This window comes from Gadus morhua, chromosome 21, assembly GCF_902167405.1.
Source record: "Gadus morhua chromosome 21, gadMor3.0, whole genome shotgun sequence".
NCBI classification, from domain to species: Eukaryota; Metazoa; Chordata; class Actinopteri; order Gadiformes; family Gadidae; genus Gadus; species Gadus morhua.
In genome coordinates, this window is record NC_044068.1 from 16,097,953 (window position 1) to 16,118,209 (window position 20,257).

Sequence of the window (20,257 nt, forward strand, 5' to 3'; positions counted from 1 at the left end):
ATTGCCCCCCTCGGGACGGCCATGTAGTGGCGTCACGGAGCGTCCTTATTAACGGAACCAACTCTCCAACCCTCATAGGCTGACGAAAATAATTATTATTGACAAGCCAAAATCGGATTGGATTTACAGGCGTTTCGCATGAATATCAAAATGTGATTTTAGCCTTAACATGAAATAAGTATATTAAGATGAGTTAACAGCATCGAGAGAGCCTTGTGACAAAACGCTGCATTCAAACAAACATTTGTTTGATATTTTATTATAAATCATTTACATTAAAATGTAACATAAATTGCTGTGTCCTTCTAATCTTCCATTTTCTACTTCGGGGTGAGCGTTATGAAATTAGTTCCCTCGGTTTTACCAGCAGGACACCACCTATTGTAATGTCACCAAAGCCCAAGGTAGAAGAATAGTCTGTTATTATAATCTAACACTTTCGAATGAGGATATCATGGGGCAAACGAATTACCCCATGTCAACATGCACACACACGTTTATACACACACACACACACACACACACACACACACACACACACACACACACACACAAACAGAGAACATCAGCCTTTACTTTGGACAACACAATTCACAGTCGCTGCTCTTCTGATCTCATTCATGCCTTGCTTCCAGTGAGCGAAGTGTGTGGACTATCGTTATGTTTCATTGAAGTTAGCAGTAGTAGCTACAGGGTTAATTCTACATTTTAATACAGGTCGTTCAGTTAAAGAGACATGGTACACTATTACCCTTTCTGAACTTCGCCCAGGGGTCACAGCACAACTCAAGACAGGTAGACAGGGTTTGAAAATGAACGTACAACCACAAGAATATCGTACCATCTGTCCAGTGAACAGCAATCAGCCGCTTACTTCCTTCTGGCTCAATAAAGTATTTCATCATCTGCATCTTTGAAGTCCATGCAATGGGGGGTTGAGAAGGTTGTTTTACATCTCATACACACGCACACACACACACAAACGCAGGCACACGTACATAAAAACCATCGATGAATACAAGATGAAGTATAGGGGACCAAACTCAACCATTTGACTCCAGATCCATACACAGAAATGTTTCAGATGGACGGAGACATGGTATTTTCCAATGTGTTCTCTCTCACACGATCGATCACACAGCACACGCTCCATATCTATAAATACTTTTTCTCCTTCTTGTAGAAATTAACCTAAGAACAAATATAATTTCACCGTGTAAATGTATTGCCTCAAGGTTAAGTGTGGTCGGGCTGGAAATGTAAGTGTAGAAAATCCGTGGGTAGGAGGGGGGATTGACTTCCGCATCGAAACATTAAGAAAAGAGCTGGTAAAAAATAACAACTATAAATAGCATGCAGGATTAGAAAAAAGGAGAGAGTAGAAGTCATTAAAGAGGGAAAGTCTGTTCCGCCCCGACGTGGTGGGGTCCTCCATGTTCAACCAGCTCAGATCAGGAGCGCATAACGCAGCCCCAATGACAGGCGTAGTTTGTCTTCATATGCCTGTGAAGGGGGGGAGGGGTTGTGTGTGTTTATGTACGTGTGTGCAGGGCAGAGTGTGTGCATCATGCAGGCGGCAGCAGCTCCTGGGCCCAGGTCTTGATGGCGGAGGTGGTGTGCTGGAGGAGGAGCCAGGTGGAGTTGGTGAAGGACAAGGCGTGGCCCTGTAGACACGACACCGAGACCTCCCCGCTGTGGGTGGACACGCACACAAATACAGGACTTAAAGTCAACAAAACGGCACACATTGTTACCATTGTTTAGAGGCACTACTGCAAGGGAGGTTTTCTGAACAATGCAAGGGACTCTCTCACACAGCACTATGAAAATATGTGATTGCTTTAGAAGCTGGTCTGTCTGTCTGTCTATGTGGCTTAATATGTGTAAGTGTGTGTGTACGTACGTGTGTGTGTACGTGTGTGGGTACGTATATATGAATTGATTTATTCCGGGTTACTGACTTGCAAGAGTCCCGCAGGCCGTTCCAGATGCGCTGCAGCAGCTGGGCAGTGAAGGCCAGGGCAGGTAGGATGACGTCGTGATATAGGAGCAGCAGGAGCTCCTTCAGGTAGGCCAGAGCCTGGAACACGCTGTCTGGTGTGTTGGTGATCACCTGCGCCGGGGGAGGACCAACAAACACACGACGTTTTGGCTCTGTGCCACTCGACATTGCATAATCGGCTGGCCACAGGAGAGTAGACCTGTGAGACCATCCAGATGCTCAACCTTTGAGTTTCACAATGACTATCAGTCATTCGGCCGGGACGCCATTCGTCAGCCAATCCGATAAGATAGGTGAGTGACACTCTCGCCTCTCATGCCGAATCCAGTCAGTAGAAAAGCAAAGACATAATTCTGCAAGGAGAAAAGCCTTCTGAGCATATTCCTATTAATCTAACAATTATATTTATATTCTTTTTCGCTTTAGCGTTGCTTTAAGATTCTGCAGACAGCCCTCGATTTTGACCCTTTTCCTTTCCGTCATTTCCTTCCGATACTCAGCGGATACGTTAGAGATCGATGCGATCGACTGACAAAAACCTGGTGAGCTGAAGGTGAACCGAGAGGGTGCGTTCTGAAGGGGGCCTCACCCAGTCCAGCAGCAGGGGCGCCTTCTCCCCGACCCACAGGACGAGGCGGTTGGTGTTCTCGGCGATGAGGACCGCCGCGGCCTTGGCCTTCTCCAGGCCCTGCTCCATCAGGGGTCCCAGCACACGCACGCTCTCAGAGTAGTAGAAGGGCATGTTCGTCTCCAGCCAGCTGATAAAACACCCAAACGCACGCATGCATTACGTTTTGTGATGATGATGATGATGATGGACTTTTGTTTTATATTACCTAACTTGTTGATAAATGTTGAGCATTATGACAGATCCCAGTGTGCTCATTATATTCAAATAGGATCAATATATATGATAAATATAATTGACATAATGCATCTTTGTGGTTGGGTTAACACAGTGAAAATGCATATCAAATATGTATATCCGGTGTGTACCTGAAGCCCTGTTTGGTATAGACGGTCACCTTGCCCCATGCCTGCTGCGACACACCAGCCACCCCAGAGCTGTGTAAATACCGCGCCGTCGTGGAGTCTTTGAAAAAAACAAAACAAAAAAAAAAATCATTTTCATAGTGCTGTGCATGCCTATATGCGTCAATGCAATGATGGATTGTTTATGTTGGGATGCTGCATTGATAAGCAGCATATAATAAATAATATCCTGCAGGCAGCGTTTAGAACCAAGAGGGAACCAACATGGCCACTAGGTGAACAGGGTACATGGGCATCAGTGAGGACCGCGGAGACTCTCCCAGTGCGGCGGACACCAACCTGTGAAGGATCCGTGGGACCGGATGTCCTGAGCCATGAAGCCAGCGACGAACACCAACAGCACCATGAGCAGCCTGGACCAGGGGAACCCACCACTACGCATCTTCACCTGCAGGTTCTGCCACACCGCAGGAGACACACCAGTCAGCCCAATGCATTCAGAGGTCAATGGCGGCACCGAGCCAGGGCTGCACACCAGACACCTGGTGTCTGGTTTAACAAAGAATACCAACTCATTTACGCGAGTGGATGAAGCTTCAGCAGAGGAATTCAATAAGTACTTCTACATTAGTCCGTCTACATGTGTTGATTTGAACCCATAGACACTCAACACTGGCCAGGTTTGTGCTGGCCAATTACGTGCTTGGCGATCCCTGCCTCCAGCTAACATGAATGGTCAGAACAAACATGAAGCAAAGGGAAATTGAACCAGTGGACCCAGACAGTCTGCCATCCGACTTTAGACATGGATTAAATTCTGATTAGGGAGACTAAAATCAATGACAACACGATGGGATCCAACCCAGCAGGGCTTCCCCTTGACTCTGCGGCCATTGCCTTTTGCCCCAATTAAACACTGATTGCTAATACTTGCATTGTATTTATAAATCAGTCAAAGGCCACAGATATGTAGCGTTAAAAGTACGTTAAAAGTACCCGTCAGAGAGTGAGAGCTGGTTCCAGCAGGCTTACTTGACACAGTGCGTTGCACTCCTGGAGCTCCTGGGATTCGATGGTGTCCCTCATCTCATCGTTGGTCACCCGGAACGACTGGATGGTCTCCTGGAGGTTCCTCTGAAGCTACGCAACACAACCATACCACTGAATAGTTACACACTGGGAATCACTGGCTATGGAGTATAGTTATACAACCATCATCCATGACTATGTAGTGTATTCAAACATTAGTAATCACTGACTATGGAGTAAACTTACAGTACACAACCATACCACTGAGTAGTTACACTCTAGTAGTCACTGACCATGAGGTTTACTTAAACAACATTCATCACTGACGAAGTAGTATTTTATTTTAATTTGACTATTTAGTCATTTAGCTTTTATGCCAAGTCTTGTGCCGTGTTCCAATATCCATACTTCCATGAGTACACTTAAACAAAGTACACTATCCGCACTCAACTAAGTGCGCTAATTTTCAGATGTCAGTGTTGTTCCAAATCGAATACTCCGTGGTGCACTAACCGGAAATTACGGTCACGATTGCCGCCGCCTCCCCCGCAATAAACATCCCGCTTTGAACGGTGAACTCTTTACGCCTAGCTGCTATAAAAAGCTATAAAAACTACAAAATGACTATTAATGCAGGCTATGTGGAAAATCCGCCGACTTTGGCTCAGCCTGGCTCCGCCCTCTTCCGCTACGTTGCTATAAAAAGGCTTCGTACTTTTCGTACTTTTTTTTTTCGTACTCACTTTTCGTTGAGTACGAAAAGTGTATGGCGATCCACACTTTGACCGTTTTGAGTACACCATCCGGGTCCTTTCAGTATTCTTATTTCCCCCCGATCTGAATCGGAACGCCCTACGTACTCAAACTTACTGTGCGTTCACACCAAAAGCTGTAAACTTCCCATTCACTTTCTATTAGACATGAGCGATAAAGCGATTGGAGCGATAAAACGCTTGAGCGATAGGTTTAAAGCTGTAAAGCTGTAAATGAAAGTTGAAAACAGCTCAACTCTATGCAAATGAGCTAGTAGCGTTTCAGCTATAAATGACCTCCAGCCAATTGGAATGTAGATGTCTCTCGTCGGTGTGGGTCCCAGTAAACATACGCGAGGAAACGCAAGAGTGATATGAGCTGTAAATATTTTGGACAGCGTTGCGTTTTGAGCTATTTGGCGATTTTGCATCTTTTGCAGCTTTTGGTGTGAACGTACAGTTAGGCTAGTAAGTACGGATAGTATGGATATTGGAACACGGCAGAGCACTAAAGCCATTATGGATCAGTCAACACCCTAACCAACCACACATTTCTCTAAACAATAGAAGCTTTCCTTTGGACTAAAAATAATTTACCTTTGGTGGCAAAGCCTTCCAAGACCTCAGCAAATGGTTTAAGAGAAGGCTGCAGAAGGATTGAGAGAAGAACACCACACTAGTTATTATACCTCAACAATAACGAAAATGCGACTCAACATAATCCAACATAGTGTGAGCCTGTTTTTATACACTCCATTCACCCAAATCTGACTCACCTGGACTGGGGTAGGTGTTTGGTGTACAGCTGCCTCCACACGCCTAGAGACTGCACATCCACGCACAAGCACTCCGTCATACTGCTCAGCAGCTGGGGAGAGACAGACGGACAAAGAGAGAGACATTAGCTGTCGTCAACGTTAGCAGAGTGACCACTAAAACTATAGAAGCAGTTTCTGGTGTCGAGTAAGTAAGTTAGCAAGTAACTAAGTGAGTGAGTGACTCCCTTACCTCTCTCTTCATGTCGTCGGGGCAGTGGGGCGTGGCCCTGGACAGGAAGGAGGGCAGGTACGTGTGCAGCGTGCTCTCTGGCTTGGCGCCGAAGGCCAGCACCTTGAGGCGTGGGTACAGGCGCCGCAGCTGCTCCTGCAGGCTGGGATAGGACAACAAGAGTAGGATGATGACACAACATGGACACAAAAATAAACACACAAAATAAACTAAAGGACACGCACACCTCAGGCCATCAATGCAAATCAAACCACAGATTTGCATCGATGGGTTTGTGTTGTACCCACCTCGATGACAAGGCGTTCTTGGGCATGAAGGCGAAGTCCAGCAAAGGGAAGAACTCTTTAGGGCCCATGATCCCAAATCCCTTGGTGAGGTTTGCATGAAGCCTGGAGACAATAAACACAGCAGTGAATAGAACCACGTCACATTATCAACTCAAGTTATACTACTGCTGTATTTTCCAGGAATGCATTAACGGCGACACACACAGACAGTACACAGTCTTACATGAGGAGTCTCTGCAGATAGGCGAGGGCGTAGGAGGAGAGCGACTTGACTCCGAGCACAGGGAGCATAATGCCCAGCCACACTGAAACACAAATAACATGGTTATTATCACCATGAAGGACATCTGTGTAGGAGGATGCGTTTCACCACAGCCTCCGGGTACTGGCCCATGCATTATTAAAGCAGCACTTAAAAACCCACGCCCCCATGATAAGAACAGGAAGACACGGAAGGAAGGGAGATTAAGATAAAAAAAGGGCAAGATAAAACATATCAAGCATAAAAATATCCTACTGCAATAGCCTGCAGGCATTTTCTTCCACAAGAAAAAACGAAACAAGAGTAATAATATTTCCTATAATATTGCGTGATAATATAATAATATTGCGTGACAAACACGGTACATCAAAATAACCGCCACATGAACGTCCTCGTGCCAATGTGCACACAGGATATCTGTCCTGAGGCACGGTGCAGCCACATGCAACCATTTCCTCTAATCAAACAATCATCAGCGACCACAATTCACACACCTCCCCGCTGGAGGCTTGCTAAAGACTGTATTGAGACCCTGAAAGCCAGCATAATTCTATTTATTTCCCCTTCCAGTAGCGGAGTCTCTGATTGCAGCTTGCAGATGGCTGGAGTCCATCTGGCCTCTTTAACCCATAACCCAACCCAGAGCAAGCCAGTGTGACACCAAACTGGATCAATAATAAGGATTGTCCTGCATAGGAATTGTCTGCATTTAATCTATCCACACTTGTATGTTGCAAAGCTTTTGTGTCTCATGCTTTAGTCACTCGCAGCTGTATAAGGGGGATGGGGGGGGGGGGGGGGGGGGGAAAGTCACCTCGCAATCCCTGGCTGAGGTCATAGAAGCCCGCCTGGCCCAGAGCCCACATGATGGTCAGACACTTGGCCGGGCGGTTCTGTACCGACCGGAGCAGCTCCAGGTACTGAGGGAGGGGGAGGAAAAGGGCTCTCGTGGTTACGTGAGGATAATCATACATTTGAAATACAAAAGGAAAATTATGGTGTGTGGGCTGACGGCAGGCACAATTACACAATCCCGTCGGAACACAGACCCCCCGGGCAGCCCTTGAGAAGTGCACTGTGATTACAGGCTCTACCCAGGAACTTGACCATGAAACGGAGGTTATATGAATGGTTGTAGACGGGGATAAGGACAAGGGGCAGATCAAGGGTAGAGCGCCAGACAGAATTAAGTCAAGCAACACATTCACACACACAAACAACATAAAACACGCACCTCTGGCAGGCTTTGGGTGGCTATTCTTGGCTTGTCCTGTAGGATTGCCTGGATGCAGACTCTGTACCCATGCAAAGGCTCATCTGGGAGAAGGTGAAGAAAACCCCATGGGAGAAACATTGTGAGATTGACCGCTAGAGCACTAGACACATAAGACTGCAGGTGAGCATCAGTCTCTACCTGGTTGTCTGTCTAGCTCCCTGAGCATGGTGGAAACACAGTGGTCAAAGAAGTCTGGCAGGTCGTCGCTGCAGCGGCCGATGAGCCCCTTCATCACACTCTTCAGCTCCTTTCCAGCGAGGCAGTAGGGGTAGTCTGCAAACACAAACATAGGAATAGTGAACAATGTTTGTGGAAGCAAACAAAATCGAAAAAGGAACATAGAGTAAATTAGCATTACAAAAGAAATCACCCAAGGCAAAACTTCAACCTATTTGAGTACGAGAAAAACCCAAATGTACAATGTTTCTAACTGGGATGGTAATATGATGTACTAAGATGCCAGGATATGGAAAGGTTTCTGTTATTAAACCTTAATCTAAAAAAAGGTTCCCCCAAGACGACTTTGGGGAGACTGACCATGGGCATAGTTGCTGAGGGTGGGCTCGCTCTCGGGCACATTCAGCTTGTGGTTGAGGTATCCGGCCAGGTCCTTGACCCACACCGAGGGGCTTTCTGGGAAGAGAGCCTGGCTGCGACCCAGCTGCTGTTTCAGCTCCGAGACATCCAGCTAATGGAGCAGAGACGGACAGCAAGAAGGGCCCAGAGCAAATAAGAGGATGAGCTGAGTGAACAAAGGTCAACAATGAGCACTGAAACAGGATGGCCATTATGCAGAAGCAGAACTTCGATGAGGCATGTGATACTTCATGAGGCAGTGCGGCCCCTCTGGCTGGGTACAAATAAATAACCAACATCTATGTTTAGAGCAAGGATTCTGCAAAAGATCATTTTAGATCCGTTTTATGGAGAATTCCAGCCCTTAGTAATCCCGCCAATAATGCATGACTCACCGTTTTGAAGGCGGCCTCCAGGTTCTTGTGGGCAGAGGTCGGCTGGGGGCTGTTCAGCGGACTGGCCTTCTTGCTGGGCTTGCCCATGGGAGGCTTCTTGTTCTGGGACTCTGCGGTCGCCGGAGGCATCTGTTCCTTGTTCTGTTTCTTGGCCATCTTCTCAAAGTTATCGTACAGGGTCTCAGAGATGATCGGGGGCGCTGAAAGGTAAAGCCAACGGTAAGCAGCAGTCGATTAGGGACTCTAGTGAGCAGTGCAGTCGTGCACTGATGGAATAAAGAATAATCTGATCATGAGTCTTTCAGACTGCAACTCCCACAACCCCTCAAGCTCCCCTAAGCACTATTATACAATTTACACAGGACTACAGTTAAGCAACAGTAGCATTTTAAGAACTGCCAAAACATGGGAAAGCCTGCAGGAGTTTGAGCTTCTGAAGCAGATTCGACTCTATTTATAATGTGAACAACCTCACAGTGGTCGCGTACACCTGCTCCTGCACACTGACAGGTGCAACCAGTTGCTTAAGGATAATTCTACAGTGTTGTTGCCATACAGTGGAGTATGTGAATGTGAAACTATAGTACTGGTGCCTCAGAGAAGATATAATTCACAATAAACCAGATGATAAAATGAGTATTCACCCTGCGTGATTATTGTTTTGTAAACTGCAGTCAGCATGTTTTTAATATTTTTTTAGGTAATATGTTCTGACCTTATCAGTCAGGCTGATGGGCCGTGCAAGGGTGGATGCAAAGGAATGCACACTACAAACCAGTGGGAAGCCCAAATTTACATTGAGTATTTACATAAAAAACATAAAGTATTTAGGCGTTCTCATACATTTTCCTTTTCTGCAGCATTTTACATACTGACGGCACTGACACTGACTGTTACTATTTTTAAATTCAGATAGACTTTGTCCTTGCGTAATCACTGATAACAGAAGCGAGCAAACAACAAGCAGTCTGGTGTCGTGATCCATATCAAAAGTGACGATGCTATCTTTACACGTGGTAAGGTTGAGGTTTGCATAACTTTCAATGCAGATTGGAAATGCATGCATGTTCATCCTCTCTACAATACCCTCCCTTTGATGACGTTGATGTTATCGCATTGAGGCCATTAAAGAACAATTTCGGACATGGTATACAAATGTGTGCTTTTACATACTGACCTTCCAAAATAGATAAGTAAATACAAGAATTTAGTAAAAGTAAGACATCCCAGTTAGCTCATAGTCATACATTAGGCATGCTACCTAGCTTTATATTTAGCATCTGTTGAGGATGAACGGCTAACCAACATTCATTTTCTGGGGATTATCATGATATCAAAACGCAGACTCAGCACCGGTGACAGCTGCCATAAAATGGATCAACAGCCATTAGAGTTGCAAAGGCACCACTGGGCGTAACTTATATAAAAAACACACATATTAACATACATACAAATTATTATTTAAAAAAAAAACTAAGACATAGCAGAGAAAGGGATATACCATTTCGTTACAAGTATGTTAGCATGATTCCCGAAATGTAGCCAATTACTCGCCGCGATGACGTTGTATCGGTTACATCTGACGAGGCTTGGACAGACCGACAGATAGTTGCTGAACAATAGCTAACCACAACAATATACCGACCATAAGCGTTACCCGTGATGATATATTTGTATTAACGGCTTATTACCAATGTCATAGGATTCCGATCTTTAAGGTTGTGGATGAAAAGCTCGGCTAGGCGAAGACAGGCACGTCGGACAACTAGCAGAGCTCATTCAAGAGCGCTACGCTAGTGTGCTAAGCTAGGATAGTCAGCTTGACAGTTAGGCTGTCGCTTTTCTGTTACAATAAGGAAGGCTCGCATGCTGAACAACGACCGTCGGTTCAGTTGTGTTAAACGAGCTTTGCCCGTCCCTCGGTAGTCCGAACAACAATATGTCGCTAAGAACGGGTTATGTGGGTCACAAATTAACTGTCTGGTGGGCCGTGTACACTTACGTCGAGTGAATAGGTTAGATTCGGTCAACACTTTCCTCTCCCCACCGCCGGATTTTTTATCACCCGGTTTTCCTCCCGAATTTGGGTTTTTCTTTCCTTTCTTCACCACTTCCCACTTTCCAACTGTGCCATTATTCGAAGCCATGGTTCTGGGTCAACGGGGTGTTCGTGAGGGATTCCTCCGTGGCTTCCTGTCTCTTTCTACCTAGTGAGAAATAATGGGCGTTCGGGCATTGGGTGGACGATTTAAATCGCTCCCCTGCCACGTCTCCTTGTCGACATGACGTCAAACTGATCGTGAACCCCGTCTAGAAGGGGCCTGTAGTTGCAATAATTGACGTGGTTACAATACTCGTTAGTTGTTTAACAAGTCTTCAAAGCAATGTATTGACCTCAATTCGTCATTAGATGAAACCAAAGATGTGATCTGATTTGTTTTTAATGAGGCGCTAGATGTTTAAATGTTGGCCACTTCTTGTATTGGCTGTTGAATTGAGTCACGTATTCCAGATATAATTAGGCCAAATAGAGCCTGTTATATTGGCTTTAATCATAAGGAACAAATCATACAAGCAAGTATGGCTGATAGTGTTTGCAATGTAATATCTGCATTGTTTCAATCGAAAAAGAGACACCACATCCTTTGGTCCTATTGATTGGGAACCTCAGACTTTTATTGTATTTCTCCAATAAATACAAATGATGCAAGTTGATCACATGGCTATCATGGTAACAAACAGCAAAAGAGACTTAGTGAGTGAGGGAAGGATGTTGTTCTGTTCTCTCAACTGGCCCGAATCATGTCAATCAACCAGAAGACTCAGTCTGGCTGTCAATCAGAACAAACCACACCAACTAAGTTACAGGCAGCCAATGTGGTTTAACGCAGATCAACGTATCAAAACTCAACCCCAAAAATCAATACCGCAACCAAAAAGAGATAGCAGCTAAAATCGTTCAACATAAATAGCATCATCAAACATTAGTACTGTATAAGTAGTAACAATTATTTAATGCCATGTTTTCAAAAAACAATTCATATTGGTACAAAGCTCGACAGATCTGGTTGCCTCTAAAAAAATATGCTTCACATAAGATGTATCAGACATAGCCTTTATGCCATTCAATGAAAATCAAACAAAATGCAGATTCAAAATCAATCTAAAAAATATAAAATAGCGTTTTTTTTGTGTATTCCTGTGGCAGCAGTCAGCCAGTCACTTAATGTTGACATCCTGGACCGCCTTTTTCTGCTCTGCTACAGTTTGTGCAACACCATGTCTCTCTCCAGAACCACATTTACATGTCAGTACTTATACTGTTTTTTTCCGAAAAGGAAACTGTTAAGGGCAGTTTACAAAAACATCATGAATAAATAAAAACATAAATATGTTTTTCCTTCTTCTTCATATAAATATAAATAAAAATCAATTAATCATTATCCAGGAGGGCTCAATAAATAATAATAATAGTTAATTTAAAGATAATCATGGTGCTTGGATAATCATCACTCAGTGTCGACTCTTTACCTTTGCCAGAATTTCTTTACGATATGAACGTGTGTAAAATAGTGTCAAGTGATATGTTACGAGTGCAGGTTGTAGTAGCGGGACCACCAGTGCTGGGCCACCTTCCAGAAAAAACATCCCTTGTATGGTGATGGTAATAATCGTATAACCAACGGGTGACCAAAAATATAGAGAATCAGCTCCAATGTGTGAATTACAGTATCTGGTGGAGGCAAGTGACACGTTGGTGAATAGAAAGCACTGCTGGAAACGTGTTACCAATGCCAGGACCCTGTAAGCTCAGCGACATCGACCTAAATAAAGAGACAAAAGCAGGCCAGCATGCACTGTAGTGTAGCACCCCCACTGGAGGCTAAACTAGCAGTGCGAGCAGTCCTACCCTCGACATGGACATAGAGCATGTGAGGTTCGCCTGAAAACAGGCCGCCAAAGTCACCAAGTCCCCTTTTATCCTAGAGACGGGTCTAGATTTAGTGTTTTTCAGCGAGTCAGAATGCAGTGCTTATGGACAACTGTCGGGAGTGTAGAGAGTATCAAAGAGCGATCATAGACTGAAGGAGGAGGGAGATGAGGCCTTAAAATAGAAACAAGAGCGGGCTGGGAGGGGTGTTATGATAGTCATGAGCGTGGGTCGGATGATGGGGGGGTCTGACTCGGGATGCAAACGGGCTGCTGATGTGGGTGCGTTCAGAAGTCCTCGTTGTCTCCTTGTGCACCCTCATTCTCCTCGTCCTCCGGCGGAGCAAAGCCGTCCTGAAGAAGTGGGTGTAAGGAAAGACAAGCTGGGGTCAACCTACCGCATATCAACAAGGGAGCCATCTCACAGATGGTATAGCAAACTTGAACTGAGCATGACAACAGTGATTCATAAATAATTCACAATTACAGTTGGTTGTTTGGAAGGTACATTGTCCATCCGAGACACAGATTCTTGATGTTTTGGGTGTTCGTTTTACCTCTGTGGCGTAGAGTACATCCATAATCTTGCTGAGGGTGGAGCTGTTTTCGCTGTCGTTCTCCTGGCAGATGAGCTCAATATCCCGCAGCTTGCCAAAGTAGAAGTCCCTCTCCTTCTCCAGGCCGTCTACCGTCACCTTCAGGTCCAGCAGCTACCATGGCCGACAGGGAGCAAGACAGCAGACGCACACCAGGAACCAAGGTGCAGGGAGTACAACAGAAGAAAGCCTTTTGAGGAGGGCTGTTGGGATGATACGTCGGGTCTTCCTTTCAGTTTAACTCGCATGAAAAGGACACGGCGGAAGCACGGTACCTGCTGGTTGAGCTCCACCAGCTCTGCTTCCCCTCCGTTGCGGACCGAATGGGCGCTCCTGCGAGGAGCGGGCATCGCGTTGATCTGCCTCTGGGGGGGCGGGACTGTCTTGGGCACCGGGGGAGACGTTCTCATTGGGCCTGGGGGAAACGTTCACACACACAGTTATCTGATGGTCAAGTCTTCTGTGATCGGAATACTTCCGGAGTTATTTTTGCCTGTGCTTTCATGCTGGCATATGGAAGCCAGCATTCTCTTTTAATCAGTCTACTCCCATTTCTTTAATGTGCAAGTGAACCCCCTGTTATCAACCAAACACTATGAAAAACTATATATATATTCTAGAAAGGTAGGGGGAGGTGTTACGCCAACATTTGGCTTTTATTTTTGGCAATCATGACAAGATGAAAGAATGAGTAAGTTGAAGATCCAAATTAGATTATGGGTTCACTGCCACATTAAATCTGTTTTTCTGATTTTCAAAAACATTTTATTGCAATCAAAACCAAGCCAAGTCAAAAATCACATTAGCCCATCTCTGGAGGTGGGGGAAAAACATTATCAAGTAAGACTATTGATTCTTATCAAATGTTCTTACAGTATGGACGAAATCAGTGGTCACTAACTGGATGTTATTTCAAGTCGATAGCTAAAAATAATATAATAGTCATTCGCCCAGACCTGAAACTTGAAAGCATAGTATGTGTCAAGAAGAACAATAGCGGATGGGTCAAGGTTAAGTTAGTTTAATGAAACATTAATTTGACTATTTTCACACAGAATGTCAATGGCTATGTGAATTCAATCACGAATATGAAGCAAACTTTACTATGGTTTGGAGAAGAGCGCTCAACGCTACTCATGATTACATGCTAGTCTGCGTTATGGCTATTTTCTTTCATTGCATTTTCATTCAGAGCACGAGACATGGTTTTAATTGAGTGGTCAGTTATGGATCAGATTGTTGATTGTGATCCGATCCCCAAGCCCCAGACCTTATCTGTATGCGTCCTCGTGCATTGGTTTTCCGTGCAAAGACAATCATTTGTGTTTACATATTCAGTCACGGCACAATGGCATCTTAAGGTGATAAGAGGAGGTGTGATAAGAGGAGGTGTACAACCTAATTATTTTAGACTGTTTTTATATTAATAATTCACATTAAGCTCAATCATTTCAATTAAATCAATTGTTAAATTCACTTTTTGGAAAGCATTTTGTGAAGGGTAGACATTTTTATTTGTTGCAGGGAAATTGCCGGAATAGATTTGCAGGCATTTCGATACCAGCTCCCACTCACATATACATCATATGCCCGTAATTACCGGCACATGAAGTATATATGATTGGAATTATTGCGTATTGCATATGTAAAGGGTTGGCATGCAAAACAGGGATCAGGGTGAGAAAGAGAGCAAGACGGTGAGAAAAGATTTGACCAACACCACCCCCCCACGCACACGCACACGCACACAAACACACCCACACCCACACACACACACACACACACACAGTGAACAGCTACCTGTCCGAGTGGTTCGTTTGGGTTTTTGGGAAAAGATGTCGCCTGGGGTTAGGAGAAGGGTGGGGGAGTTAGGAGCACGGGTAAACATGGTTGCATTTTGAAATGAGAGAGCGGTGGAATGGGTTTTTTCCCGTCACAATGGGAGTATATAAAAAAAAATAACATCCAGCATGCCAGGCATTGCACCAACCTTGATTGGGTGGGGGCGTGGCATCATGGCCCTGCCGAATCTGCAGGGGGTCGTAGTCCTTGCCATCGTAGTTTGCGTCAAAGAACTTCTTGAACCACTGGACAAATTCAAAGTTGTCCTGGAACTTGCCCTTCACAAGCCTCTCCACAGGGATGATCTGGTGGTATATGAGGATCAGGAGCATGGTTCAAGACACATTTAGAGGTTTTTGAGTCTCTCACCAAGCATTGCGGTCTAACAATTTCCCTTTTCATGCATGTATGAATATCAATAATGTGATTGTTTTCATCTTGTATTTGATTGTGCTGGTGCTCTCTGATAACCCAATTGAACCTGGAATCAGAGGGGTGGCCAATACCAGCATCTGTGTCCCTCAATGGGGTACAATTGCAGAACTATTTTGCCACACTTGAAAAAATGAAAGAACAGCAGTGATGTGGAACTGCATGACAGCGATCGCCTCGGGGGTTAGGGCTTGTGATCACTAGAAGGTCTTTGGTTAACCATTAATCTCTTGGAACAGATCGTTCACGAAAATCTGAGGAATGTACAGCTTAATAATTAATAAGCATATATACACATAATGAATCAGGGATTGTAGCTGGCAGGTCATTTAACAACCATTTTATAATCTTTAATGTATGTACATGTATGTATGTTATTTCTGCCACTAGGGGTCCCTCAATCAAAACAATAACAAAAGACATTTTAATGACGTTGTGAAATAGCATGGGATTTGTTGTCAGCTGGGGAGTTAATCTCTTCAGCAATATTGCTGATCAAAGTCTATCTGACGTGACTCAGGCAGAATTTATGTTCACAGACAATGTAATGGATTAACTTTTTATTCATGTTAAATTCGCTGAAGTTTATTCCTGGTATGTAGTTTCGTTCTAATTAAATTGTCGCAAGTCATGTAAGCTTAAGTAATGTAAACTTGCTACCTTAGCATTAGATCAGGGTCTAATTTTAGGTAAGGGTTAGGGTAGTTAGTAAGATAATTATTTCTTACTTAAATTAAAGTTGACTGACTTAATTTTCTTTCGTTTTTTTGTTATTTTATACTTCACTACTAGCCTGGTCCTACCAGACTCTCGCACTTCATTTCATTTGCACAGTGAGTCTGGACTCTCTCAATTGACAAACATTACACCTCACTTGAAGGCGGGTGTCTGTTGGAGTTTAAAACTATTGGATCAGCCCAGTGCTACTCTGGATCAACAATAACCAATGGCTAACGTTTGACTAGAACTCAAATTAGCGCACGACCTCAACGTCAATGTTCTCAGCCACTCTCTCTGTTCACTGATTGGACCGACAAAATTTGGCCGTAGAAAACCCGCGAATATATCGCAAACCCAGACGTAGTACTGAAGGGAAATGAACATTTATCGGAAGTACGCGGGCGGGCAAAACCAGGCTACCTCACTACTACATTTTGTGTAAAATAAAGGGATACAAAAAATGAGGCTATCAGGTAAACGGCTTAAAAGGCTACTGTTTGGGTGTGTGCGAACATACACACCTTATCCACATTCATTCTCTTGAATGCAGCCTGCAAGACCTTGAAGTTTTGGATGGACTCATGTTCCAGCCGAGCGTTGAACTTGATTTTTTTTAACAACAGGCACCCAGGAAACAGAATATCCATAAACTGGCAATACGCAGCACCTGCAGAAAATACAATTAATAAAAAAAACGGATAACACCAACATAATATATCTAGATTTGATAACATCATCGTAGCTCGGTATTGAATAGGATGAAGTGTGTAGTTTACCTGAACCTAGCTGTTCAATTTTGGTATAAGTGAGTTGAAGAGAATCATTGACCCAGGCCAGCATATCATGGCGACTCATGTTTTCTATCGTCATAGAAGTCGAGTGGACATTCACTGCCATACTCCTGCATGGTCAGACAAATGGGAACAATATATTAATAATAATAACCACAATTAGGATAATAATAATGATAATGATATTTGGTCTAGATTACTAAATTAACAAAGATATATTGTAAGTAACCCAAATTCAGTATGTGTTCAATGTCATCACGTAACATAATTGCCAGCCCCTCCTCTCAATTTGTAAAGCTGACTCTCCATTTGCTGAATTCAGAATGCACTCATATTAATTTGGGCCTTATAAAGAGAGCTAAAAGCATTGTTGAACCTGTAATTAATGTTTAATTACTTACATTTCAACATTATTATTAAAATGTTTTCACTATTTGCTTATCTAACCAAAACAGAAATCCACTCACAATTTATAACACAGACATTTGTTTGGAATGTTTGGTTATAACTAAATCATTCTTGTATCACCTGCGAAGTAATCGTAGGAGAAATCGGTCAAGAGCCGATCTTTGCTGGTCCACCTGATACAGAGACCTAAAGACACAAACCAACAGATTATGGTATATTCTACTACAGTAAATCAGGATAAACAGCTTTCATAATCACGCATTAATTCTGGACCCCAACACCAATTAGTATAAGGCCAATTAGCTGCATGCCATTCATGATTGAGTATCTTGCTAAGACGTACTTCAGAAGGCTATGATTGACGGTTATTGGGGCGGGAGTTAATGCCAGTCAGGATGCTCCTCTTGCCAGCTCATTACGCTATATCTAGGCTAATCCCTTCCCTTAGGTTCAGTGTGTTGTAACTAATTGTACTCTACAAGGCCGCCTGAGAAGCTAACGAGTTCATACAGACAATTCATGTCGTTGGTAATATACACCACACCTGAAAAGGCTGTAATTGTATCCTACTGAATGCCTGGGATAGGTTAAAACGGCCCAATCCGATGGAGAGTCCAGTAACGTTGTTCTATAAAAAGATGTATGCTAACACCAGCAGGTAATTAATTGTCCAATGCGGCTGTAGTTGTTGGCAAGTCTGTCAGAGTGTTGCTTGCAGAAAAAAAAAATCCCATGCTGCATTCTGATGTACAAGCCCTAGTCTAAAAACATGTATACCGGTAAATGTAGGCATACATTTATTAATATATTCATTTGTTGATTTTCTCATACACAAAATCATCACAGAAATCATGACTTATTTACCTACTTACTGACTATGCATTACCAGCACAATAAGTTACAATGTATAGGGACCCTTTCCACAGTGCAGTGATGTAGTGAGGTTGCAAAATTCGGATCCCATCAACACAGTTCAGTTCCTTTAAAAGCTTGCTTGTTGTCCTTAAACACACAACATAATAAGAGGGTTTGGTTTGCCCCAAAGCTCACTGTTTAATTCACAGCATTATGAAAATATAAGTGAAATAAAATAAAATGACGTAGATTTGATTAAAAAAAAATCCTCAGACTGCACAGCGATTCATTTTAAACGCCATATCGTTCAGCTGCACATCCTCTACTGTATCCATCAAACCACCCTGCCTGTGATCAGCCATATGGCCCACCGCTCGGGTCGGCCGGGGGGTTGTGACAGCACTGACACATGCCTCCAGAGCTGCCATGGACTGGGCTAGCCGCTACCTAGCTAACACCAGCTAGCGCAGACCACCGTCACACCGAGCCATAGACCTATGGCGGGGGAGAGGGAGCAGCACTGCCGTTTATCGCAGAAAAGAGCAGGTCTTGCGAGTGAACGGCAACGGTCTCTCCCCATTTCCCCACATAAGCCGTTACCATTGAAGCCCCATGGTGTCTAGTCTAACGTTACCCCCCTCTGGAGGCCTGTCGACAACACACACGCACAACCCCACTCAAATAACGACTGCGTTGTCATCCACATGATGTGGTATTTATCTTAATATGTATTTTAAAAAAAAAATAGGAGATCGTAGGGCTGTCGTTTTAAAGCAGAGAGAGACATTTCTAACTATTTTGATAGGCGGTGTTACTCACTGAGGTGTGACGACGTCCCGTTGTTTGCGGTGATAAGCTACACCGTTGCTAGAGAGCTTTACAGTTGGGCTCAGCAAATTGCGCGAGACTTTGTCCAGCGCCCACAAACGGGTTTGCGCATGCTCAATGCAGTTCCACGGTTTGGACGTTGGTTGTAAACGCCACCTGAAGCTGACCTATACGCTGGTTCTGATCGCTCTCCCTTTCAGTCCCTCCAGATAAAAGACTACGGAAAATTATTTAAATGCAGTTTTATTATACGTTGTTACTCTTGTTATTTATTGTTGTCATATGATTTTGTGCGCACAAATCCCACATTACACACACACGCACAACACACACACACACACACACACACGCACACACGCACAAACACACACACACACACACACACACACACACACACACACACACACACACACACACACACACACACACACACACAATCTTATTATGATTATTTTTCATATATTAATAATGCTTATTATGCTAATTATTATTATATTATTGCATTATCGTATTATAACTAATAATTCATAATTAATACAAGTACAAGATAAAAACTTGCTCAAGGCATCAAGGTGTGGCATTTTGAAAAGACAAACAAAAGAAACAGACCATTCCATGTAATTTTTTCCAACTTTTTTTATCTTTTACTCTTCTTCTTGTTGCAAGAAACAAGCAGCCACATACAGATTCAACAGGTTCACTGTCCAACACAACAAGAATCTACAAACACACACAGTCACCGACCACCAGTCTCAGTGCCCTCGACAAAACACCTTCACCATCCAACGATTCAAAAAACAACAACCAAACAACAGAACGCCATCGTAAGTAATCATTCAAATAAAAAATAAAAACAGCACCATAGACGGAACTTGCAGAGTCCGGGCCGAGATCGGATCTCGTGTTTTTCGGTTGGGAGGTGCATCGTCATGCATGGACTTATGGCACAGGTGATTCACATTGGCACGGGTAATCGTTCGGCGAATAACAAGAACAGTTATAACAGTAATAAAAACAAATTCCTCAGTATATGGTGCACAGATAAGGAAACAGGATCATGTATGAACATAGTACTGGTTAGGCAGGAATTAGCGACATCGTCATCAGTGGTGACCAATAGCAATGGTCCTTGGTGCTTGACCTCTCTGTGTCCGTGCAGCTCAGTCCTACTGTCTCCTGGAACCAACACTGCCCCCCCCCCCCCTCTTCGTCTCTAGGTGCAATAACGCTTGGCTTGGTTTTATTTAGATGTTGATCAATGCCATTCTGCGTTTA

The 20,257-nt window shown here is 43.8% G+C and overlaps 3 protein-coding genes and 1 long non-coding RNA gene across 8 annotated transcripts in view; 1 reads left to right on the forward strand and 3 right to left on the reverse strand.

Annotated features, from left to right (window-relative positions):
- Positions 1 to 247: 247 nt before the first annotated feature.
- Positions 248 to 10,873, reverse strand: tmem214 (transmembrane protein 214). 2 transcript variants are annotated; one of them, XM_030345480.1, is made up of 17 exons: positions 10,272 to 10,405; positions 8,581 to 8,780; positions 8,147 to 8,297; positions 7,748 to 7,882; positions 7,568 to 7,650; positions 7,148 to 7,253; positions 6,295 to 6,376; positions 6,072 to 6,173; positions 5,785 to 5,926; positions 5,553 to 5,644; positions 5,374 to 5,422; positions 4,028 to 4,135; positions 3,335 to 3,452; positions 2,999 to 3,095; positions 2,592 to 2,760; positions 1,962 to 2,113; positions 248 to 1,692 (listed from the first exon to the last, which is right to left on the reverse strand). In XM_030345480.1, exons 2-17 carry the CDS (start codon positions 8,734 to 8,736, stop codon positions 1,566 to 1,568), a joined length of 1,869 nt encoding a protein of 622 aa, XP_030201340.1. In that variant the 5' UTR covers positions 8,737 to 8,780; positions 10,272 to 10,405; the 3' UTR covers positions 248 to 1,565. The 2 variants fall into 2 exon arrangements, with proteins under 2 accessions (XP_030201340.1, XP_030201339.1); XM_030345479.1 differs by lacking the exon at positions 10,272 to 10,405 and adding an exon at positions 10,583 to 10,873 and having other exon boundaries at positions 555 to 1,692.
- LOC115534478 (uncharacterized) lies at positions 2,042 to 2,873 on the forward strand. The gene is made up of 2 exons (XR_003974327.1): positions 2,042 to 2,295; positions 2,503 to 2,873. It is a non-coding gene; the product is annotated as an uncharacterized LOC115534478 (long non-coding RNA).
- Positions 10,874 to 11,221: 348 nt separating the features above from the next.
- On the reverse strand, positions 11,222 to 19,075 carry LOC115534609 (microtubule-associated protein RP/EB family member 3). 3 transcript variants are annotated; one of them, XM_030345705.1, is made up of 9 exons: positions 18,974 to 19,075; positions 17,420 to 17,485; positions 16,877 to 17,001; positions 16,622 to 16,767; positions 15,097 to 15,253; positions 14,907 to 14,948; positions 13,382 to 13,521; positions 13,068 to 13,220; positions 11,222 to 12,864 (listed from the first exon to the last, which is right to left on the reverse strand). In XM_030345705.1, exons 3-9 carry the CDS (start codon positions 16,995 to 16,997, stop codon positions 12,799 to 12,801), a joined length of 825 nt encoding a protein of 274 aa, XP_030201565.1. In that variant the 5' UTR covers positions 16,998 to 17,001; positions 17,420 to 17,485; positions 18,974 to 19,075; the 3' UTR covers positions 11,222 to 12,798. The 3 variants fall into 3 exon arrangements, with proteins under 3 accessions (XP_030201565.1, XP_030201566.1, XP_030201567.1); XM_030345706.1 differs by having other exon boundaries at positions 17,359 to 17,485; positions 18,974 to 19,074; XM_030345707.1 differs by lacking the exon at positions 14,907 to 14,948.
- A 525-nt stretch (positions 19,076 to 19,600) lies between these two features.
- dpysl5b (dihydropyrimidinase like 5b) overlaps positions 19,601 to 20,257 on the reverse strand; it is a 20,622-nt gene continuing 19,965 nt past the window's right edge. For both annotated transcript variants that reach the window (XM_030345886.1, XM_030345885.1), the window contains exon 14: positions 19,601 to 20,257. This exon is cut by the window's right edge and continues 1,459 nt beyond it. The gene's annotated coding sequence lies outside the window, so the exon portion shown is untranslated.

Bases quoted from the DNA above. Each gene is read 5' to 3' on its own strand.
- tmem214 (XM_030345479.1), bottom strand. From the start codon at position 10,727: ATGGCTTCGAATAATGGCACAGTTGGAAAGTGGGAAGTGGTGAAGAAA. The intron at 3,096-3,334 runs GTTGGTGTCCGC...TTTTTTTCAAAG, and splicing joins GTCCCACGGATCCTTCACAG to ACTCCACGACGGCGCGGTAT. The intron at 1,693-1,961 runs GTCAGTAACCCG...GTCCACCCACAG, and splicing joins GGCCTGCGGGACTCTTGCAA to CGGGGAGGTCTCGGTGTCGT.
- LOC115534609 (XM_030345705.1), bottom strand. From the start codon at position 16,997: ATGGCAGTGAATGTCCACTCGACTTCTATGACGATAGAAAACATGAGT. The intron at 16,768-16,876 runs GTAAACTACACA...TATTTTCTGCAG, and splicing joins AATTGAACAGCTAGGTTCAG to GTGCTGCGTATTGCCAGTTT. The intron at 14,949-15,096 runs GTTGGTGCAATG...TCCTAACCCCAG, and splicing joins CACGCCCCCACCCAATCAAG to GCGACATCTTTTCCCAAAAA.